The following is a 24,874-nucleotide window of genomic DNA, read 5'->3' on the forward strand; positions in this document are numbered from 1 at the left end:
TAAAAAAGATCTCTTACAATATTTTGAGGGTTGTCTAAATGACTCATGATGGTAACGTTACCTCACCCTAATAAGCTAATATGATTATTTATAAATAAATAAATATTTTTTTTAAACAAAACTCTATATTAATGAAAAAAGAAAAAGAATATATAAACAAAGGTTACAAACCCCACACCAGCCAACCCGTCCAAAGAAGCCAAACAAAATCTACAATAAAATTGTTATTCCACTTATAATTTAACACAAATTTCGAATACTAGTTTTGTTGTAAGTGGAGAAACAATATGGAAACAAAAGAGGATACCAATCAATCTGTGTTGTTGTGAATCTTGTGTGAAAAAGTAGAAGGCTTTTATAATAAAAGGGTAAAATAGGAATGAAAAAAATTTAAACTCACTCAATTTCATCAACTATCCAAACGAACAATATATTGGTAAATTTATTCAATTCCATCATAAAATAATGTCGAAACAATGAAAAAAAAAATTCATTCCGTTCCATCCCATTCCGTTCCGCTCCATCATCCATATTATGTACCATCAATTAAAACACAACCTAAGTATAATCTCAGGGCCCCGTTTGATGACTAGGACATAATAGGACAGGATAATAATTATATCCTGTTGTTATCTGTTGTTTGTTGCGCCAGCAGGATATGATAACACTATCCTGTCTCCTATCCTATCCTGTTAATCATGTGTAAAAGTTATCCTGAGGGGGAGCTAGGATAGAGCAGGATAGGATACTAGTTATATATTTTCTTTCAGTATCCTAACTCCAAATTAATTTATTTTAATATTATATAATTTATAATTTATAATTTATAATAATATTAATTAATAAATATAAAAATATTAATTTAACAAAAATAAAAAATAAATAAAATTATTATTCATAAATAGTAAAATAGACTACTCACTTACAAATATTGATTTATTAATAATAATAGACTAATTTAATATTTTCATCTTCTATTATTTAAAAATCATTTATCTACTTATATAATAATTTAAATATAAAGTATTTTTGAAATAATAATATTTTTAATTAGTTAATTTTTATTGTTTATCACGTGTCACAACTAAGTGAAAAACATTAATTACAAATATTGATTTTTTAATAGTAATAGATTAATTTTTTATTTTCATCTCCTATTATTTAAAACTACTTATCTACTTATATAATAATTTATAATTCAAATATAAAATACTTTTGAAATAATAATATTCTTAATTTAGTTAACTTTTATTGTTAATTATCACGTGTCACAACTAAGTGAAAACCAATATGTTAATTGCATAATTTTATTTAAAATATAGGGTATCTTCAAAACAATAAAATAGGCTAATTAATAAAATTTAAATTAATTTTATTTATTTTAAAATATAGACTCATTCATGAAAATGTAAAGAAATTAAATTTAATAGAATGATCAATTTTAAATGTATTTTTTATTCAAATATAAATCTGATACATTTTTTCTTATCATATCCTTGTCATTATCATGTGCACCTCAAACACAGGATATGATAAGAGTCTACCCTGCTCTTATCATATCTTGTTGATATCCTGTTCACATATCATATCTTATCATATCCTATCCTGACCACCAAACGGGCCCTCAAACACAAATTAAGATAGTTAAACACAAATCAATTTAACTTATTCCTCCACGTTTGGAAGAGTTTATTTGAAGTTATCTGACAACATAAGCGTTTATGCCAGTGTTTGAGATAACTTATTTAAACAGCTTATGGTCTACCATAAGTTATTTTGAGCTTATTTTCATAAGCTATTCATGATAGCTTATGAAAAAGAGCTTATACTTATATATAGCTTATTTTCAATTTATTTGGTTAAATTTTTTAAAATAGCTTAGTCATAAGTGCTTATCTGAGTTGTTTTTTCAAATGGGACCTAGTGAGTTGCAGATATCTGGTGGTGTGATCTTATCATCTGCATGAAGCGTTAAACACAGTCATTGGAGCCACTCACACAAAACTCACTCGCCATGTATTGCTTATCAATAAAGAAACCCATTGTTGCCAGTTCCACTCTTCCCCCTAAACCCGATTCTTCTTCTTCTCCTCCGCAACAAATCAACCCCAATCCCCCAAAACCACCTTCTTCCGCCGCCGGAAAACCCCCAATTTCCTCTTTACCGCGAAACAGGCTCCGCCGTCGACTGCCACAACCCTCCGTCATCCGAATGGAACGCATCGTCGGCACCGGAAGCTTCCGAGACGGCGAACCCGAGCCCAGGCACACTCTTCGTTCTCTGCTTCCTCCCTTTAACATTATTGATTAATTATGTAAAATATATGTTAATGATTGTGTTAGTAAAAATGAGTTGCTAATCCAAACTGGAATTCCAAGTGCTCATGTTCTATAGTGAAGGATTTAGCTTCTGTAAAGTGTAAAGTGAAGAGTGAAGTTTGGAATTATAACTGTTGATAAGAAAATCCATGGTTGAGATTTTCATTATATTGTTATATGTATGTGCACATGCATTGTTTCACAATCACAAACTATTTTCTAATGAATAGTTATCGATGCACGATATCCGCTAAAGTCATTGTATTTTATCTTCTAAAGTGCACTGGAGTCGGATCTCTAATTGGAAAGGTATTATTTTCATTAATTTATCCCTGGAGTTTGGCCAGAAAGTAAATCTAAGTGCTCTATAGGGAAGGACTAAGCTCCTCTAGAGTGAGGAGAGCACTCGGAAGTCGGAAGAATGAAGTGTTGAATCATAAAGTGTTGATCAGAAAATCATGGTTGAAACTTGAGATTTCAATAAGTGCATAAATTGTCATATACGCATATGTATTGCATCATAAACTATTTTCCAATCAACAGCTATCATTGCACTTTATCCTCTAAAGTAATGTTCGGCAGCCAAATCTGTAATTGAAAAAAGTATCATTTTCATTGGATTCTTATTAGTATTTTCCTTGCTAGAAATCATGTTAAGAGTTAATTGGAGTTAGTTGAAAATCTAACTAGGTTCAGTTATGGTTGTGATAGGAAGGTTAGGTCCAACTATATGTAGTTGGTACTTGGTATCCCCTGTATACTGTAATTCAATTGGTTTAGAGACACTTAATAAACATTTAGATTGGCTACCTTTCTATTCTCCCTCTATTTTTCTTAAGACTCTCTTACACTTTCTTGGTTTAACCACTATCAGATTTGAATGCGTTTATAATCAATTTCATTGAAATGCACCATTTTGATTCCAATTTTTATGTTTTCATTTTTTAACCTTTTTGGCTTTTAATAATGAACAGAGATTCAGACGTAAGGAAGACTATTTTTGACTTGTTCTTGGGGCAAGCATTTGAAGGGCCGGTTGAGAAGAAGCTGAGAGAAACAGGAGAGTGGGTGGCTGCCAATAGCGAGGCCAGATTGCGTTCCGCTGGTAGTTATTTTCCTTAATATTTGTCCCTTTAGCTAGAATTGTACCCTTTTCAACACCCTTGCTGTCATAAATTATAGCGACACATTCTCTTATCTTATTCCTTTTTAACACCACATTATATTGTTGAAGAAAGTTTACGACTCCCAGAAATTAGAGTAGATCTTACCTGAGACTAACGTGATTTAGTAGGACCCTCATAATAAAAAAATTGTTGAATAGAGTGTGTTAGAGTTTTGTTTGTAATGTTCCTTTTTCTGTTATTATATATTTCTTTTTGTTTAGGCTTTTGTCTGTGATTGAAAGTTATGTCATGTGCTGGGATATATATTGGTTATTTTATTGTTTTGATATGAAAAAATGGCATGTAAATTTTTTGTTGAATTAATTTTGTGTAATGGTAGAAGAATTTCTCATGTTACTGAATACTGGCTAAAACACACTGGACTGTAATAGGGTAAGACTGCCCATAACCAAAGTGTCTTGTACAAGAGGGACTTAACAGTTAGAATTAACAGAATGGAACTTAAATTCTTATAGTAACTCCCTATTGGACCAGAATAGAAGTTAATTGTAACTGCCAATGTAGATATATATTGAGTAGTATAAGAAAGAAGAGGCAGATTTGGCTTTGTATAGTTTCGTTTGGGAGAGGAACTGAGCTTCTCTAATTACTCAGTACTTTTAGAATTTGCATTGTTCTCTGAAACCTACAGTGTGTTTAATTAATATGTGTTGTTTCTGTAATAATAAATGAATTCTTTCTCTTAGTTCTATTTACCAGTTAAGTCTGGCTACTTATGAATTATGATTATGAATTAGTATTGAAAATATTGAAGATGTTTTATGAAGTTCCAAGGAGTGTGTTGAAAAGAGCGAGTTATGGAATTTGTTGCTGACAATTTCTTCTTCTGCGACTTTGACTTGTCTTTGTTGGGACTTTTGTCTTGGTGACCGCCAATGGAAAGTGTTTTACATTTTTTATTGTTTGATGTGAAATGATGACGTGTCATTTTTTGGTGAATTAGTTTAAGTATGTTTCTGGAAGAATTTCTCAACTTACTGTCCGAATCACTTAGGCTGCTTCTGAATTTATAGTTGAAGTTTTCAAGATTTTGGTTGAAGTAGTTTGTTTAGGTGCTTGCTATGAATTTCAAAAAATTGAGCCTGCTCAAGGCTCTGTACAGCTTGAGGAATTGTGAGTTGCCTCTTGAGGAAGTTCAGGGACTAGCTGGAATTCTGGAGCTTTTACTGTTTACCTTTTTCTTTTGTGGATTATCAGGTTCAGGTCTGCCTCACTGCTTTTTGTAGTGTTATTTTTTCAAAAGGCCTTCAACTAACCATCACTTACAATGAAGATACTTGACATTAATTTTCAGCAAAAAGATCCTGTTATGAGGTTTAGACTTTATACGATAACTTGGGTACAAATTGCTTGTTAACATTAAATTGTATGGTGAGACTTGTATGTTAACATTTGTGCAACCATAGTCTTCCATCAATTATAATATTGTTAGGTGTCTTTCCTTGCCACGATGGAATGAAGATATTCCAAATAACAATGTATTTTTATGATCCAATTCTTTTTTCTGCCTTGAAACATGAACTCCATTCAGAACTGCCGGGGATTTAGTTGCTAAGGGACACTTACCAATGACAGTCTCAGTTAGTAGTGTTTTCTTTTTTTTGGAATAGTTGGAAATGGTTGGACTGGTTTGTTGGGACCTAAGTTTCTATTTCCTATTCGTGAGCAATAAGAAACTTCTATCTCTGCTTCCAGGATCACATTAATTCTGGGTTTAGGTTTCTATTAGTGTAATTTTTCTACTGATACTACCAGTTCTAATATCAGTAGTTATTTCCTTTATGGGTTTAGGATTCTATTCTTCTATCCTAACAACTAACCAACTAAAGTGGGTTACAATTAGTTTTTTCCTTTACTCTGTTTTCACCCAACATGCACTTGTTTAATGAGAGTTTTAAGCATATGGCTATCAAATACCTTACAGGTTATTTAAATTAACCTATTCTTTCATTTACTATTGATCTTTGAAACCCAATGTGTCTAGCCCTCGTGTTATAGTTTTCTATTTCTAGGTTTTTAACCATTTTAAAATAGTCTCAAATATGAAATAGTTGTTGATAATTCTTTTCTTTCTCTCTTATTTATTTATTAATTTAAATTGTTGCAGGAAAAGGGACTCTAATGTTCATGTTTGTGTGGATGCTACCAATTTGGGCTATATTACTCATATTAGCTACTGGAACCATCAAGTTACCATTCAGTAGCCCTTTTCTTGATGAGATCCTCTTGTGAGCATAGACCAGCTGCTTTTTGTAGATTCAGTGGTAGTAAATTACTTAAAAGTTCAATGGAGCACTAATATTCCATATAATTGTATTTAGTAGTTATAGCAATCTCACATATATTCCGAAAGCCCATTTTTATAATGCCCAGCATCAATTATATGTGTACATATCCTACATGGATGTTTTCACTTACATCCTTATTAAGCTATAGTTGTTGATAATCTGCTGCTGGCTAGGAATCTATCTTCAGGCTGCACTGTTCTAGTTGATATTTTCTTAATTGTAGTTATCGCACTGTGAGATGCAAAGTTTGAATATGCAAGCTGAAATTGAATGAGAAATATGAACAGCAAACTGCATTTCATTAGTAAATTTATTTATAATTTTTCTGATGTTTTGTAACATATGTGTGTATTAGAAAACCCTCATAGGTGATCAATGTAATTTTTCAAGAATCAAGCTTTGCAGGGAAATAGTAGAAAAAAGCGCTTCCACTCTCTTCTCTCACATAGGTATGTTAGAAATTATTTTAGTTGATCTCCCACTCGTATCAGAGCATAACCACACTAGTTTTAATGAAATATTAAATAATTTTATAAAATCATTTTGGTCTGCTCCACCCGGGTGTTTGATCAGGGACACATCTGGTTCTTGGTGTCATGACTTCTATGTTGGACTACTGGGTGGAGGCACTGTGTTTGCAGAGAATCAAACTCAGGCTCTTTTTTATGAACTTCAATTATTGGAAAGCATGTGAATCAAGGAAGTGCTTTGTTAGGCAATATTGTTTGGGGTTTGTTTCCTTTTTTAGGGACCACAAGTTCATGTACCATGAGTTTGCTAGCTAGTTGCGAGACTTACATGAGCTTCTGCCCCGAGATTGGGATGTTCATCTTTATCACATCTTGAGGAATGCTAATGACGGCGGATGATCTTGCGGCTATTGACCTCGATTTACGGCGTTAGTTTCCAATTTTAGATTTTCCTCCAGTGAGAATTGCTCCTTTGTTTGCTAGAATTGTTTTGGCTCTGTACCATCTTAATCTTTACATTATTTTTATTTACAATTAAATATGTTTTTTTGTGTGATATTATCATCTAATTTTACCCTGAAATAATTTAGATCAAATATTTAATACCTATATAAAAATGACTCCTAAAGGACTAATAACATGATTTTAAAATCTGAAATTATTTATTTATTTAATTATGTTTTATAATATTTAGTAATTTATTGTGCGGTAATATGTTGTAGTATAAATTTAATTTCTAAATAAAATAATTATATTATTGATAAATATTTATAATAACCACACAAATAAATAGTGTCATTTTGTTCCTGAAAGATAGTCTAAATTATTTGGAAATATACATACGTTTAATAAAGAATAATTGAAATATACATAAACATAAAAGAGATTAATTACTATGTATTATTGCACAAATAATTTATGGATTAAAGGTGTAAATAGATAATTTGTGGATAGCGGCAAATTATTTATTAGTACTAAATAGATATTTTATTTTGAGTGAGTAAAAAAATAGTTAAATAAAAGGATATTATTTAAGGAACCAAAATAAAAAGGAACACAATCAATCCTCAAAGATATGTTTTTTTTAAGGAACACAATCCTCGAAGATTTGCTTAGAAAATACGCGAAAACAATATTTAGCGGCAACGACTATATTTTTCTCCTTTGATATATAAAGATTGATCTATGTTGCTCTCTCATAAATCGACCGACACACACAAACAAGCGAGGGTTGCTGTTTCTGATTGCAATTTGCGCCTCCACTCCTCTTTCGAATTCCACCATTGTTGCTGTGCTTGCTGATCAGTTGTCGTACTTGTATTGTATGTCTCTTCATCTTAATCATCATGTCTTTGTCTTTCTTTCTTTCTTTTTTTAGTTTAATTTTCTGATCATGGGTTTGTTGTTAATTTTCATGTTTTTGCCTTTCTTTTCATCTGTTTGTTTCATCATGTATTCTTTTCGAGTTTTGGTGTCTTTTTCTTGATGGGTTTTTTCGAATGTTTTATTTTTTCATGAATGAATATGATGGAGCTTTACTTGACGCATTGACAGTTGAAGTGAAAACTATGTTATGGGACTGGTTTTGGGGGTTTTAAATTTCTGGATAGTGGGGTGCCCAAATGTGTTTGCCTCTGTTATTCTTCTATTCCTATTTCTCTTTATTTATTTGGCCTCCTATTCCTATGCCTCTAAGTGTGAGTCAAGTTGTGATGTGAATGGAGTTTCATTGTTAATTTACATCTCTCATAATATTCTAAAATACATTTTTTATTTTCTGCAGCAGACTAGATTCACGGAAAAGTTTTACATTTTGCAAATGGAACGCAAACGTAGAACTAATCGTCGGTCAGGTGTGGCGGAAGATGAGATACTGAAGAAGGCAATGAGAGTGGTGAAAAAACTGAAGACGAAGTCCGGTTATTCCAACGACTCAAATCCATTTGGTGACTCTAATCTGAATGACAAGTTTCTTTGGCTGAAGAAAGTTGAGCGCGACCTTTCTCTAGGTGTTGCTTTTTCTATTAAGGGAGAGAAGGAGAGACAAAGAGTTAGAAAGATGGAAATTGAAAAACAGAAAAAGAGAAAACAACACAAGGCAATGGAGAAAGCACAACATGAAGAACAAATGGCATTGCTAGCCAGAGCACGTGCTCGAGCTGAGTTCCAAGACTGGGAACAAAAGGAACAGGACTTTGATTTTCATCAAAGCAAAGTGAGGTCAGAGATTAGATTGCGTGAAGGGCGTGCCAGGCCAATCGACGTCCTAGCCCAGCACCTCAATGGCTCTGATGATTTCGATATCAAAATACCATATATGATCTTCAAGGGTTTGACTGTGAAAGAATTGAATGAGCTTCGTGATGACATCAAAATGCATCTGGATTTTGACAGGGCAACACCCACCCATGTAAAATATTGGGAGGCTCTCCATGTGGTATGTGATTGGGAGCTAGGTGAAGCCAGAAGAACCGCTGCTGCACAAGAAAGGGGTCTGCATTCCAGTGTTGAGCCAGATGTGAAGAGCCTTTTGCTGGGGAGGTCACTTGCAGAGTTGGATGCTTTACAGATTCATATTGACTCAGAGATGCGTACTGGTAGAGCAAAGGTGGTTGAGTACTGGGAAGCCATTTTAAAACATCTCCACATATACAAGGCCAAGGCTTGTTTACAAGAAATTCATGCTAAAATGCGGCGTAAGCATTTGCAACTAAGTCAAGATAAATTGACCACCGCGATACCTGAAGAAGTTGAAGATGAGGCTGGACCATTGTCACCACAATTGTTGCATGTTGACCACAATGAGGATGAGGAAGCTATTGACCCTGAACAGGACAGGGCTATACTGGAGCGGAAACATTTGCTTGTATTACAACAGTGCCAAACTCGAATTGCAGCTCCATCTGATGATCATTTTGAGATGAAGGCCATAAAAGTTATGGGACCTATGGAAGATGGAGATGCACTGTTTGGATCTGCTGCTCAAGTTAATCTAGATTCACAGGTTTATTGGGGGCATGACAAAGACAGGCCTAGGAAGCCCAAGTACTTCAACCGTGTTCACACTGGATATGAGTGGAATAAATATAATCGGACTCACTATGACCATGACAACCCGCCTCCAAAGATTGTGCAGGGTTACAAATTCAACATTTTTTATCCTGATCTTGTTGATAATGGAAAAGCCCCGACATATTCTATTGAGAAAGATGGCAGCAGCAATGGGGAGACCTGCATCATAAAATTCCATGCAGGTCCGCCATATGAGGACTTATCTTTTCGCATTGTAAACCACGAATGGGAGTTCTCTCAGAAGAAAGGTTTCAAGGTCACATTCGAACATGGAATCTTCCATCTCTACTTCAACTTCAAACGTTACAGCTACCGCAGATAGTTTTCAGCCCCATTCATACTCTTCATTTTGTCTATTTCTTTATTTGCTCTCATTGTTTACTTCATACTCTGCTGCAAACTTAATTGTCTGATATGTGAACATTTCATGATTTGGTATGTTGAGAAATGGTTAATAACTTGGTTATTCCTGCTTCAAGTTTTTACTTGAAACCTTGGTTGGTTGCCTGATGTAGTTTCTTCAATGTGTTTAATTTTTACAAGCTTCGACTCAAAATCTGCATTTGTACTGTTAACTTATTTCTGTTAATAATTCTTGCCTTCATGCTGCAATTTATCTTATGTACTCCTTTTTCCTCTGTGATAATTCACTTATAACTGAAAAATTTACTTCATTACCACCTTCTAACACAAGAATAGATTTTGTTAGAAGTCCCACATTGGCTAGAGATAAGGCCAATCAAGTGTTTATAAGGGTTGTGCAAACCTCAACTCTTGAGCTAGCTTTTGTGGTTGAGTATAGGCCTCCCAATTTCTAATATGGTATCAGAGCAAGTTTCGATCCTACCGCTGTGAGGGGGCTCCTCCCCCGTGAGCCCCCTCATGGCTACTTTCCAAATCTCTTTGGATTTATTTTTCGTACTTTGCTTCCGCGCTTGTTAACTCTAGCCGTTTTCTTACGGCCTCGTTCTTTCTAAAATACACTCCCCTTTGTCTTGAAACCGTAGTTGCTTTCGTGATGTCTCTCTCCGCTATTTGGTTTTTGGGTCCTATGTTTTGGGCCTGCTTTGCCATCTCCTCATTGTGCACTGTTCACGCTGGTTAGTCAACCCCTCTTTGATTTCTGGTTGTTTTTTCTATCTTCTCCATGGCTGATGCGTTTTGAAGATCACCTGCTAAAGAGGAATTCTGTGTCCTTTGCTCTTTTTTGGATCGCCTCCTGCCACCACCGACCGTCGCTGCCGCCAATGGCGACTCATCTGGTTTTGCTTTCAGATCTGGAAGCGTTTTTCTTGAAATTGTGGCTATGCAACCATATGCCACATTACGACTGTTATTGGATTTGGCAAGTGTGGTATTTTGAGTTTGGAATTTTCAATTCCATTGGAAGCTGGCTAATGGGAATTGCATCATGGGCTGCTACCTTCACGAGAAAAAAATAAAAGTTTCACAAATATAAGGATTTCAAGATTCAGAAGAATCAGAACATTGTTGGCTCATGTGATGTCAAGTTCCCAATACGGCTGGAGGGTCTAGCATATTCCCATGGTTTTGGTTGGCATAGTTGTGGTTTTAGAGTTGGAAAAGATTTTTGGATTGTTTTTGGGAATTTCTCTCTCCGGCAGCAGCGGCTTCTCAAGTTAATTATATTTGTTACAAGCTCTGCATATGACATATATGCTCTAGCTTGAGGGGAGGATCTGGATATTGTTAAATCTTAATTATATTTGTTACAAGCTATGCATATGACATGTATGCTATAGCTTGAGGGGAAGTGTTGGATATTGCTAAATATCCTAATAGAGACCACAGTCAACCACCGCCGACAATCGTTATCCTTGTTGCTGGTTTGGTGGAGGTTGTATCCAAGAATGATGCCTCTATGGTGATTGTTTAATAGCAGCGTGTTTTGGAGTATCCAACAATCTGATTCAGATTGTTGTGTTCCTTTGCTTTCCTATTTCTCCATAATCCAGTTTGTGCTAATGTTTTTGGGAGAGGCAGAAGCATCAGGTTGAATCTAATTGTATTGCTCCGCTGCATTGTTCTCGCTGGTCCTATTTGTGTTTCGGCCAGATTTGAATTTTAAGGTCTTCTATTTGACGTGTGTTGTGGCGCCACCGTTAATGGTCGTCCGGTCTTCCTCTTCCAGTTTGGTTCATGGGTCTGGTGTGTTTTTCTCATCTGCGAGCGATGTTTCTTGCTGTTTGAGATCTTAGTTTGAGTCTCATGGTTCGAGATGCTCTTATTATATTGATCTTGGCTGACTTTATGCAATTTGGTTTTGAAGGTGACAATGTCACCTTCGTTTGTTTTGTCTCGATTGTTTGGTTTTCTGGTTTTAGGGCTTCAGCTGCGAGTTGCGCTGGCCCACTCTCTAGTTGAGAGTTATTGGTTTTGGTTTTAGGGCTTCAGCTGCGAGTTGCGCTGACCCACTCTCTAATGTTTGAGAGTTGTCTGTGTCAAAGTTGACACCATTGTTTGTCTTATAAGCCATCAATCGATCGACCTCAAGTATGTTTTATTTCTGTGTGGTTGTTGTTGGTGAGTTGTTGCTTCAGCCTTGTTTTGTTTTGGGCGTATTGTTGCTGATTTTTCGCCCTTGTTTGCTGGCTCAGCTACCCTACGACACTTCAGAAGAGTTGGTTTTTATCTTGCATCAATTTCAGCCAGATCAAGTATGTGAAGTTGTCTTTTGCCTGCCCATGGATTTAGCAGAAGTTCGAAAGATTATTCAATTTTAAGGATGAGAAGTTGTCTTTTGCCGCTATGGATTTACTAGAAGTTTGAAAGGTTATTCAATTCAGAGATTCGTCAAGACCGTCATTATTAAGGGATATCTATTAAGATAATTTTCTTCTTGGGTTAGATTTGTTACAAGATTAAGTAAACTTTAGCTTGAGGGGGAGTGTTGAATATCTATTAAGATTTAGTTTATTATTAGTCTTATCTCATAGAGATATTGTTAAAATTTGTTTATCTATTTTAGATTAGTATTTATTTAAACAGACATGATGTTAGGAAACAATTTGCCCAACAATGAAAACAGCAAACTGGGAATTTAAAAGTAAGAGAAAGATGATTGTTTATTGATAGATTTGGAGAATTACAGAGAAGGGGAATGGATCCCTTTACTGACCAGAGCGTAGCTCCTTATAGGAAGCTCAGTGCTTCCTATCCATTACACTTAAAAGCTATCAAATGAGATACCTCTCTACCCCTCCCTAACTACCTTCTTATAACAAATCTAAATACAATCCTCTGCTCTCTTTCTCTCTCTGCCAGGTGTGCATTCTGTTAGTTAGTAATAGATTCCTTCTGCCCCCTTCTAGAGTACACCTTCCATATTCTTGGCCCTGCGTCATCATGTGTTAAAATCCCATTTTGAATTGCCTCTCTAACAATGCCACCTCCTGAAGATTCAACCTTGTCCTCAAGGGTGAACCTTGGGAACTCACTTCGAATTGTTGTAACATCTTCCCATGTAGCTTCTTCTGGTGTTTTGCCCTGCCACTGTACTAGAACCTGTGGAACACTCTCTTCCTGACGCAGAATGTCACGATGAGCCAAAATTGACGCTGGTTGGATTGAAGGCAACTCTTCTCCGTCCAATTGCTCAGGCAATTCAGACTCCTCCGCATAACTACCAACAGCTCTCTTAAGCAAGGATATGTGGAAAACAGGATGAATACGTGCTCCCTCAGGTAATTTCAACCGGTAAGCCACCGCCCCCACACGAGCCACAATAGGATAAGGACCAAAGTATCGCGCAGCCAGCTTGGCATGAACACGATTCGCCATAGACAATTGACGGTGAGCTCGGAGTTTGACGAAAACCCACTCTCCAACTTCAAATTCTTGATGCTTGCGTTTTGCATTCGCCTGCGCGCGCATCCGCTCCTGAGCCACCAACAAATGTTGTTTTAATTGACGCAGCGCCTCATCTCTATCTTGCAAATCCCTTTCAACAGCCCCCACACGAGTTTCTCCCAGCACCCAACGCTTGATTCCCGGAGGCTTCCGACCATAAACTGCCTCAAACGGAGTTTGCTGTGTGGCAGAGTGGTATGAAGTATTAAACCAATACTCCGCCCAATGAAGCCACGAAGCCCAAGTCTTCGGTTGATCCGCCGCAAAACAACGCAGGTATGTTTCCAAGCAACGGTTAACAATCTCCGTCTGACCATCTGTCTCCGGATGATATGCTGAACTCATTTTCAGCTGAGTCCCCTGCAATCGGAACAATTCCTTCCAGAAATGGCTCACGAATAAAGGGTCACGATCACTTATGATTGACGAAGGAATCCCGTGTAAACGGATTACTTCCTTTGCAAAGATCTCAGCCACACTTCGAGCAGTATAAGGATGTTTCAATGCGATGAAGTGTGCATACTTTGTGAGGCGATCGACGACTACAAAGATTGCCTCGAACCCCCTGGATCTAGGTAAACCAGTTATGAAATCAAGGGATACATCTTCCCAAACACGCTCAGGAATTGGTAATGGCTGAAGAAGCCCTGCTGGAGATGAAGCTAAATATTTATGGCGCTGGCACACATCACATGCTTTGACAAAGTCTTGGATTGTCTTCGTCATCCCCCTCCAATACAGATTTGCAGCAATTCGACGATAAGTGCGCAGAAATCCCGAATGCCCTCCCTGTGGAGAAGTGTGGAACTCCTCAAGCAACTTCGGAATCAAAGAAGAGGTATTGGAAATGACCACACGCCCCTGATACAAAAGTGTACCCTGATTCGCACGATACCCAGGATGAGAAAGAGGATCTTGAGCCACTTCACGCATAATTTGGCTCAATTTGGGATCACTTAGTACCTCGTCTTGAACTACCTTCTGTTCCTCCCACAGTGGATAAGACAACAATGGGCACAACTCCCCTGTTTCTTCTACTCGCGACAGAGCATCTGCGCCGCGATTCGTCTTCCCTGGTTTATAAACAATGTCAAAATTATAGCCCAGCAACTTCGCAGCCCAATTCTGTTGGTCCCCAGTAACGATTTTCTGATGTAGGAATTCCTTAAGGCTCTTTTGATCCGTCGAAACCACAAATTTGCGACCCAACAAGTAAGGCCTCCAATGCTGAATTGCTAGAGCTACTGCCATTAGCTCTTTCTCATATGCGGACTTAGCAAGATTCCTGGGCCCTAAAGCTTTACTGAAATAAGCAATTGGATGCTGCCCCTGTAATAAAATTGCTCCAATTCCAACCCCAGACGCATCACACTCAAGACGGAATTCTTGAGTAAAGTCTGACAGCGCTAATACAGGAGCAGTGGTGAGTCTTACCTTGAGTTCCTCGAAGGCTTGTTGCGCCTGTTCTCCCCACTTGAATGCATCCTTCTTGGTGAGCTCCGTTAATGGCCTTGCTATCTTGCCGTAATTCTGGATAAATTTGCGATAATATCCTGTGAGTCCCAAGAAGCCACGCACTCCTTTTACATTCTTAGGGATTGGCCACGATTTCACACTGTCAATCTTGCCAGGATCCACCGCAACTCCTTCCTCTGAAATCAAATGGCCCAAATATTCCACCGATTTGGTCGCAAACTGACACTTCTTCTTGTTTGCTGTCAATTGGTGGTGCTGCAAAATTCCCAGAACTGTTTTCAGCTGCCTCATGTGCTCTTCCCAAGTCTTACTATAGACCAAAATGTCGTCGAAGAACACCAGCACCCCGCGCCTTAAGAGAGGACGGAATACCTCATTCATGAGGCTCTGGAATGTAGAAGGGGCATTCATCAACCCGAATGGCATGACCATGTACTCGTAATGTCCTTCATGGGTCCGGAAAGCTGTCTTGTGAATGTCCTCAGGTTTGAGCAAAACTTGGTGATACCCTGATTTTAAATCGAGCTTAGAGAAAAATACTGACCCATGGAGCTCATCGAGTAATTCTTCAATCACGGGTATGGGGAACTTGTCGGGCACGGTTACACGATTAAGAGCCCTGTAATCGACACACATTCGCCATGTTTGGTCCTTCTTTTTGACCAAAATTACAGGACTGGAATAGGCGCTTGTGCTCTGTCTTATAATCCCTGCTGCGAGCATCTCTCTAACTTGCTTCTCTATCTCGTTCTTCTGGTGATGAGGATAACGGTACGGCCTAACGTTCACAGGACCTTTCCCTTCCATGATCGTGATCCCATGTTCCCTGCCTCTTCCTGGAGGTAGACCTTGCTTCTCTTGAAACACTTCCTCAAAACTGTCCAAAAGATCATTCAATTCCTTTTTCCGCGACGAGGTAGTGTCTCCGGACAGCGGGTTGCCAAGCTTCTCCGAGTACCTGGTTCCCAGCAACCCAGGTGCCCTTTCACCCTTGGAAAAAATGCTTTGCAACGCCTCAATCTGCTCTTTCCCATTACTCATCCCCTGTAATGTGACCCACTTCTTATTGCTCCAAAAACTCAGAACTTGTGTTTCCCAATTCACTATCGTGTCTCCCAAGGTCTTGAGCCATTCAATTCCCAGCACAATATCTGGCCCTCCCAAATCGAACAATTGCGGAGCACATTGAAGTTGATAGCCCCCAAAATCAATTTCCAAACCAGCACAGCGCCCTCGAGCTTGAGATTTGAACCCATCTCCTAGCTTCACGGTCATTCTCGGCGTGTCAACTACCTCCCAACCAAGCCTCTGTACCAAATAGCAATCCACAAAATTGTGGGTTGCTCCGCTATCCACAAGCACCACCACGGGGACACCATTAATTGTACCACTAAGCTTCAGAGTTCGCGGAATCCCTCCATTTTTCATGCCAAATTCACACAAACTCATTAAGCTAAGCTCACCCTCCTGGATTTCTTCTTCTTCCTGAAGTTCCATTGCCAAGATTTTACTCTCATCAATCTCATCCTCTTCATCCTCCAGAATTAGCAGCCTCAAGTGTTTGTCGGGGCAAACGTGATTTGGGTGATATGGCCCTCCACATTTGAAGCACAGCCCTTTTTGCCTCCGCTCCATCAGTTGGGGATAAGACAAGTGATTGAACCCACGGTCCCTAGATCCAACCCGACGAGCCTCTCCTCCTGTTTTTGTCTGCTCTCCACGGGAATTTGGATTGGGTTTGCCCGTGTTTTGGCCCACATCTTTGTTTCCTCTAACCCAGACCCAATCAGCCCCATTACCCTTAGATGCTCCACTATACCCGGGTCTGGGCCCAATTCCCCCAAACCGGGTTGCTCTCACTTGGCCCATTCCTCCTTCTCCCCTCACTTCCTTCTCCACCGCCCTCGTCACTACCAACAGCTTCGCCCGATTGATTCCTCCCATAGCTACCAAGCTCCGTACCTTCCCCCTTATTTCTTCCTTCAACCCGTGCAGAAAATAACCCTGATATTGTTTCTCCGGGAGTTTGGGAATTTGGGCAGTAAGATACTCAAAATCCGTGATGTACTCCTCCACAGTGCCACGTTGCCGGAGCTCCGAAAGTTGCTCATAGACATCGCCGTCGCCGTTGCCCCCATATCGCTCCAATAGCGCATCTCGGAGTCGATCCCATGTCAGCTCCTCCTCAGCTTCCAGCAAGGAATTGTAGAAGTGTATGGTTCCTCCCTCCATACTCAACTGAGCCAGGCTCACCTTGACCTCAGGGGAAGTGTCCTGTACCTTGAAATAGATCTCTGCGCGTGAGATCCATCCCGCTGGATCTTTTCCGTCGAACATTGGAAGCTCCACCTTCTTGACTGATTGACGGAACTCATTCAGAGCCTCACCGTTCAGTGTTGGTCGGACCGATTCCATCTCTTTTCCTCCTATTGATTCCGGGGTTTTTCCCCCAACTTCACGATCTGGTCTGTTGTCGCTGTCATCCCCATCAATGGCGACTGATTTCCCCACCGCTCTTTCGACCATCGTCACAAGCGTCGTGGGTAGATCCTTCATCGCCGACGTCACCGCCGTCAAAGCGGTGCACATCGCGGCGAGCTCACTCTCCAACGCATCAATCTTGGCCTCCATCTGCGTGACTGCAACCCTGGTCTTCCTGGGTGGCATCCACTGGTTCCGGTGCAGAAGTATCCGGTAGGTCGGACCAAAATTGTTAGGAAACAATTTGCCCAACAATGAAAACAGCAAACTGGGAATTTAAAAGTAAGAGAAAGATGATTGTTTATTGATAGATTTGGAGAATTACAGAGAAGGGGAATGGATCCCTTTACCGACCAGAGCGTAGCTCCTTATAGGAAGCTCAGTGCTTCCTATCCATTACACTTAAAAGCTATCAAATGAGATACCTCTCTACCCCTCCCTAACTACCTTCTTATAACAAATCTAAATACAATCCTCTGCTCTCTTTCTCTCTCTGCCAGGTGTGCATTCTGTTAGTTAGTAATAGATTCCTTCTGCCCCCTTCTAGAGTACACCTTCCACATTCTTGGCCCTGCGTCATCATGTGTTAAAATCCCATTTTGAATTGCCTCTCTAACAAATATCTATTTAAATAGAGATATGTTTAGATAGATTTAGTTTGTTTTAATCTCTTTGTTAGTCTATATATATTGTAGTCTAGTCAAGTATTATGAATGAAATATACAAGTAATATTTTCATCAAATTCAAGTTGGTATCAGAGCCTATCCTAGATCCATTTGTTGTGTGGAGACCTCCCATATTTGGGCCACCCGTTGTTGTTCCCACGTTCCAGTCTGTTCAATCCTGGACGTGAGGGGGTGTGTTAGAAGTCCCACATTGGCTAGAGATAAGGCCAATCAAGTGTTTATAAGGGTTGTGCAAACCTCAACTCTTGAGCTAGCTTTTGTGGTTGAGTATAGGCCTCCCAATTTCTAATAGATTTCTTATAGAAATGGCATGTATCTTTTGAAGGGAGCGAAGGATTTATCTTATGCATTTTGTCTTCAACTGAATTGGCCATTAAAGATTTAATGCCTATAACATGATTGAAGAAAAGAAACCCCTCCAGGGAAACGTGTCAGCTTTTGGTAAAAAATTCCCCCTCCAGGGACACGTGTCAATTTTTTAGTGAATTAGTTTTAGTTGTTAGAAGAATTTCTCAACTTTCTGTCCGAATCACTTAGCTGCTTATGAATTTATAGTTGAAATTTTTGTTGAAGTAGTTTGTTCAGCTGCTTTCTATGAATTTCAAAAAATTGAGCCTGCTCAAGGTTCTGCACAGCTTGAGGAATTGTGAGTTGCCTCTTGAGGAAGTTCAGGGACTAGCTGGAATTCTGGAGCTTATACTGTTTACCTTTTTCTTTTGTGGATTATCAGGTTCAGGTCTGCCTCACTGCTTTTTGTAGTGTTATTTTTTCAAAAGGCCTTCAACTAACCATCACTTACAATGAAGATACTTGACATTAATTTTCAGCAAAAAGATCCTGTTATGAGGTTTAGACTTTATATGATAACTTGGGTACAAATTGCTTGTTAACATTAAATTGTATGGTGAGACTTGTATGTTAACATTTGTGCACCCATAGTCTTCCATCAATAATAATATTGTTAGGTGTCTTTCCTTGCCACGGTGGAACAAAGATATTCCAAATAACAATGTATTTTCATGAACCTATTCTTTTTTCTGCCTTGAAACATGAACTCCATTCAGAACATCCAGGGATTTTGTTGCTAAGGGACACTTTCCAATGATAGTCTCAGTTAGTAGTTTTTTTATTTTTTTAAATAGTTGGAAATGGTTGGACTGGTTTGTTGGGAACCTGAGCTCCATTCAGAACTTCCGGGGATTTTGTTTCTAAGGGACACTTTCCAATGATAGTCTAAGTTAGTAGTGTTTTTTTTTTGGAATAGTTGGAAATGGTTTGGGAACCTGAGTTTCTGCTTTCCTATTCTCGAGCAATAAGAAATTTCTATCTGCTTCCAGGATCAAATTAATTCTGGGTTTAGGTTTCTATTAGTGTAATTGTTTTACTGATACTAACAGTTCTAATATCAGTAGTTATTTCCTTTATGGGTTTAGTATTCTATTCTTCTATCCTAACAAGTAACAACTAACCAACTAAAGTTGGTTACAATTAGTTATTTCCTTTGCTCGGTTTGCACCCAACATACACATGTTTAATGAGAGTTTTAAGCATATGGCTATCACATAACTTACAGGTTAACCTATTCTTTCATTTACTATTGATCTTTGAAACCCAATGTTTCTAGCCCTCATGTTATAATTTTCTATTTCTAGGTTTTAACCATTTTAATAGTCTCAAATATGAACTAGTTGTTGATAATTTTTTTCTTTCTCTCTTATTTATTGATTTAAATTGTTGGCCAGAGCTTACAACCGACAGATTTGTTGTTGCCATGGTCCGTAATCTTCTAATATTTCTTTCGGAAGTTAATCAAGTCCAAACATAAACCTTTTTTATTTTTTGACAGTAGAGATAATTCCAGAGTTGTTAATTTGCTCCATTGTGTTCATTTGTTCTCTACTTGTGTTCATGGAGGTGAAAAGCTCAATATCTTTTATTTGAAGTCTGGAACTGGTGAGAGGATTACTTCAAGAAATACTGTAGCTTTTAATTCGTAGGCCTTTAGTGGCCTGGCAAGTTTTAGTGGTTCATTTTTTTTTTAAATTTCCAATGTTCTCAAATGGTGCATCCGGTAAGTTTTCTATATATATGTGTGTGTGTGTGTGTGTGTGTGTGTGTGTTCCTTAATAAGGATGAATGTATGCGAATACAATAAACAACAAAGGGGAAGAACAACAAAAAGAAAGGTACTAGATACAATAAATCTGATTCTTAGCATATTCTATTAATTGCTGATGAATTTCTTTTTCCAGAAATTGTTTCTCTTGATCATTGGGCTGAAGTTGAAGTGTTGGGGGAAGATGCTGAGGAGGGTGAAGGCGTTGCATTCAGGATGCGTGCCGACGAGGTTTCTAACAGAGGGGCGGAGGACGGGGTCGTGGTGTGCAGACCGTCACTGGGAATTGCCTCTGTGACTGGTGTTGACCCCGGCGGTAGCGGTGCGGCTGATAACGGTGCAGGACGGTTGCTAGTAGCTAAGGTGTTTTATTTTTGTATGAAAAAAGAGCATGGTTTCAGGGGTGTGGTTATGGTGACTGCAGATGAATTTGGAAACAGAATTTTATGCGGGTTTGATGCAAGTGAATATTATGGAAGCCAGTTATGTCGTCTTGATGGTGTTTTTGCCCAAGTCGGGTGTGATTGGGTACTACAACGTTGCAATGTTTGGGGCCTAGTGTGTGCTATGCTACAAACGGTGGATGGGGCAGCAGTGACCAAGTCTGTTCCCAAAGGGTGTGATCATAACAGTGTTGGGGTAGATAATGCTTATGGTGTTGCTATGGAGCAGAGGCTGTTTATAAATGAAGCGGTATCTTCTCACCTTGGTGCAGAAGGGTTTGATCATGCAGGGAATGAGCGTATTCAAGAGTCCAAGAGGTTGTGGCCGTGTCATGTGAATGGAAGCTCTCTAAACTTAGAAGAGGTATCTTTGTTGCAACTGTTTCATGGTATGAATGTTGAGGAAGCGGAGAGAGACAGATGCTGGAGCATTGGTGAGGATGGTTCTTCACGATATTCCAGGTATGCTTCTGGCTTTGATCCAGATTTAAACTGCGCTGCGGATTTCTTTTCTTCTTCATCCATTCGCTTTGGTTTGGATGAAACCATTCAGTGCCTCATGGATCATCCCTCTTTTGGGGGAGGGAAGAATGCTCTAGGTGAAAATCTTGTGGAAAAGGTTTCCCAAAATTTTCTTCGTTCAGAAGCTTCAGTTTCTAATCGTCGGAGACGTAGTCATCCAAAGAAACATAAGCAACATAAGCGAGGTCGTAAACCACGGGACGCCACTTATGAAAGTCTTTGCCAGACTTGCACTATCAATATGGGGTTTTAACGCCCGCTAGAAAAGCTAAGTTGTTGGTTCAAGGCCCGGGAATTGTTTTTTAGAATTTTAGGAGGTCGAGGGGTTTTGAGATTTTGGTAGTCGGGGCTTTCTGATTCCTGGTTCCTTTGCTTTGTTTTTGTGGTGTGTATGCCATAGGTTTTTATTGTCTTGCCTTGATTTGAGAGGTATTCTTTGGGGGTTTTAGTTTTCTGTGGTGGTTTCTTTGCGGTGTCTTTTGGTTTTCCCCCTTTTTGGTTGGCTTTTGTTGGGGGTTTGTGCATGGAGGGGTCTTGGCTTGTTGCTCGGTTTTCTAGTTGTTTTTCATCTTTGTCTGTGTCTGTTTTGCTTGAGAAGGCTTGTTCTCAAGTTTCATGATCAATAAAACTTTATGCTTCAAAAAAAAAAGAATAAATGTGAATTGAGAGAAAAGAAGATTGCTTGTATAAGACGCTTGGGTGTTGTGGGATGTTCATAAGACCAGGGTATTCTTTCTTTGTAATTCATCTCCTTCTTAGGAATCCATTTTTCTGAGAAGGAAGTCATATCAGCATATGTCATACTTTTTATTCGATCAATTTCTTCTTTGTTGAACCAGTTTCTTAACAATGAACATTCTTGCATGATTTGACTAGAGCCATGTCTTAGTACTCACTTTAAAGCGTTTGTAGGTTGTGGGACTGCATTGCATTGTCAGGTGATATTGATTTTTCTGAGGCTTCGTTCTAGATGCAGATAATAGAGTTGGCAATAGCATTTAAGGTCAGATTCCTGATATGTTTATTCACTGAATTAATGTTATATCTAATTTCTCACATGTTATTATGTTGTGGTAGACATCTATCTATCTATCTATCTATCTATCTATCTATCTATCTATAAACTATATAAAGGGAGAGTTTTTGCAGCCTAGAGGGTAAGTTTGTAATTCAATATCCTATTGCACTACAATTTAATTTCCTTTATGGGTATTTTGGTAAAGGTAAACATTATTTTCCAAAAGATGCAATCCCAGCCGTTCTTTTGATCTCTGTTGAGTTTTGGCTTGAAAAAACCCCTTTGACTTTCATTCTTCACAATTGTATTCGTAACCCAGAAAACGTTTTGAGCTCTCAACACCTGCAAAAAGTTTTGAGTCTCCCCATCTGCTTATCATCTTGGTTAAATAGGACTGGCTTCGTTGATTTCTATTTCACCCCGTTTCCCCTAATTTTTTTGTCGTTCCTTCACAGGTGGTCACTTTCCATTTTTGTTGTTTCATCATTTTACATTTTCAATGTTTGAGCTCTCTTAATTTGATTATTTTGCAGGCCAGAACTCAACATAGTTTGTTATGGGTAATTTTCATATATATAATCAAAACGTTGATTATGTGTATGATGCCTTCTAACAGTTTTGTTTGTACCCAAAAATGCTCCAATGTTCAATTTCTTGTGGCATGTTTCAGTTTTCCTCAATGCCACGGAATAGCAGCAAGATGGTGCCCCGACGACCACAATTTCAGCTGCTTTAGCGGCTGCGTGACGGGTGCACTAACCTGGGATGCTACACAGCAATTAGGAGCATTCGCATTTGATTGGTTTGACTGTGATTTAGGACCCCCATGCTCCTCTATTTGTCTGGTGCAGTGGTTTATATAGGATAATAGGACTATATTTCAACTTATACTCATTAACCAACGTTCATATATTTTTTCCATATTTCGACCACAGAATAAGGAGTATATTGTTTGACTATTTCTTATTGTATCCAAGTGATAGGGGAAAATAAGGAAGGGAGAGAATAAATTATTTGGCTTACTAAAAAGTGCAGAAGGAGTATAATGTTTGACTCTTACTTCCTCCTTTATCTGGTGCACCATTCGTGGTTGGCTCTCCAAAATCAGTTTGTACATCAGTGAATGAGCGACATGACAACAAACCGTGGATTGGTGAAGAGAAAAAAGTTTTGGCCTTGAAGTGAGATGGGGTTTTCATATTCATAAGAATTGGGATGTGTAATGGTTTAAATGTTAATTTTTCTCCTTTTTATGGTCGTGTAAAGCTGGGGATGGGGAGTGAGGAGTTGTATGGTGACATTGTGTCTCTGTATATTTATTTTTGTAGCAAACAGATGATATGAATGTACCTTAAAATGCTAGCATTTATTTGAGTGATTCAATGTTTACATTATCATGTACTCCCTCCGTTTCAATATAAGTGTCCACTCAGAGAGAAAAATTATTAAAAAATTTCTTGTCTTTAGCAGGGATTGGCAACGTTTGGGGAACAGGGGCGGTGATCAGGGATCCTGGTGGCAACATGGTGGTTGTTAGGAAATTACGCAAAATTTCCCCATAATCAGATTCGTGGAATAGCGATTAAATGCGGAATAATAGCACACACAAATTGATAACGGAGTTCGGCCAATTATGCCTACGTTTCCGGGCTGCTGCAGACCTTTTATAGAAATGAAAAATATACACTGTGTTTACAAACACTTACACTCTATCACAAACCCACAACCCAATTACACCCAAGAATATCTCTCACTAAGATTTTCTCACTCTGGGATTTTTCTCAGACGGCTGAAATGCTCTCAATGTTGGAATGAATATTTCCTTTGCTTGCATTCCTATTTATAGGAGCTGAAACCGTGTGAAAACACTTATGTGTGTATGCATCATCATGTTCAACCTTGGCTGCACCGTCTCTTCTCTGACAATGCATTAATAACCTATACAATAGCCATTGTAATTCTTCAACAAAGGAGGCATCGTCTCCTTATGATTCATTGCAGAGCATTCTTGCTTGCTTAAGTTTCCAAGGCTAGCATATGGAGTGGGTGGCAAGGATATAGTATAGAGTCTTTGACCAACAGTGGTGGCTAGCGTGAAGAAGAGATTCGCCTTGGGATAAAATTGGCAATTGATCGTGGCTACCAACAGTTGCAAGTGGAATCTGATGTTTGCAAGTCATAAATGCAATTAAGAATAGCACTCCTCAGAACTCATACTCGGACTCATTGTGGAGGAAATAAGAAGACTTGCCGGCTCTTTTGAGTTCATTTCTTCTAGTCATGTAGCTAGGAATGCTAATAAATTGGTACATAGTTTAGCCAAATTCTCTTTGCAAAACGAGGAGGACGCTGTTTGGTCTTCTGCGGCCTTTTCGTCTTGTTTCCATGCTTGTACTTTGTCGGATATTCTTCCGCGTATTTTTAATTGAATGATTCAATTTACTGTAAAAAAAATATCTTTATACTCTATGAAATAATTCTTTTCTAATATATAAATTAATTTATGTATTAAAATTTATTTTAGTCCTTCCAATTTTTGAGTTCAAGTTTTGCCGCTACTCATGACACATTCAAAATATTATTGGGCCACTTAGGTGATTTAAGTTGTCGTTATGCTCATTTTTCCGAAAGAACTAAATTTGCAAAGCTCGTCTAATCATATTATCATCTAACTAGTTGAATTTCCCGTGCAAGGCACGGGTGACTTTTGTTATATTTTGGTTTTTAGTTGCTTTTGAAATAATCAATTGTTTTTTCATTTTATTTTAAAGTGAAAAATAATTTTGCATTTGTAAATAAACATAAATTAATTAATTTTGCATTGTTAGGATATTAGTGGAATTATAAAATTGTAAATCTAAATGTTGTGTGACACTATTTTTTTTACCTTTGAGTAAATACATCTTAACAATTGTTTTAAATATA

General features: G+C 38.3%; 2 protein-coding genes across 10 annotated transcripts; both read left to right on the forward strand.

Annotated features, from left to right (window-relative positions):
• The first annotated feature begins 1,917 nt into the window (after window positions 1-1,917).
• On the forward strand, window positions 1,918-6,114 carry LOC130737663 (probable NAD(P)H dehydrogenase subunit CRR3, chloroplastic). The gene is made up of 3 exons (XM_057589480.1): window positions 1,918-2,265; window positions 3,294-3,424; window positions 5,614-6,114. Exons 1-3 carry the CDS (start codon window positions 2,015-2,017, stop codon window positions 5,736-5,738), a joined length of 507 nt encoding a protein of 168 aa, XP_057445463.1. The 5' UTR covers window positions 1,918-2,014; the 3' UTR covers window positions 5,739-6,114.
• A 1,229-nt stretch (window positions 6,115-7,343) lies between these two features.
• Window positions 7,344-23,327, forward strand: LOC130737664 (splicing factor Cactin-like). 9 transcript variants are annotated; one of them, XR_009018848.1, is made up of 4 exons: window positions 7,344-7,586; window positions 8,048-20,871; window positions 21,844-21,934; window positions 22,483-23,327. XR_009018848.1 is itself a non-coding variant. In XM_057589484.1 (4 exons), exons 1-3 carry the CDS (start codon window positions 18,445-18,447, stop codon window positions 21,899-21,901), a joined length of 969 nt encoding a protein of 322 aa, XP_057445467.1. In that variant the 5' UTR covers window positions 14,333-18,444; the 3' UTR covers window positions 21,902-21,934; window positions 22,483-23,327. The 9 variants fall into 9 exon arrangements, 4 of the variants coding, with proteins under 4 accessions (XP_057445464.1, XP_057445467.1, XP_057445466.1 ...); XR_009018847.1 differs by having other exon boundaries at window positions 22,620-23,327; XM_057589484.1 differs by lacking the exon at window positions 7,344-7,586 and having other exon boundaries at window positions 14,333-18,586; window positions 20,103-20,871.
• Window positions 23,328-24,874: the final 1,547 nt, after the last annotated feature.

This window comes from Lotus japonicus, chromosome 2 (assembly GCF_012489685.1).
Source record: "Lotus japonicus ecotype B-129 chromosome 2, LjGifu_v1.2".
NCBI classification, from domain to species: domain Eukaryota; kingdom Viridiplantae; phylum Streptophyta; class Magnoliopsida; order Fabales; family Fabaceae; genus Lotus; species Lotus japonicus.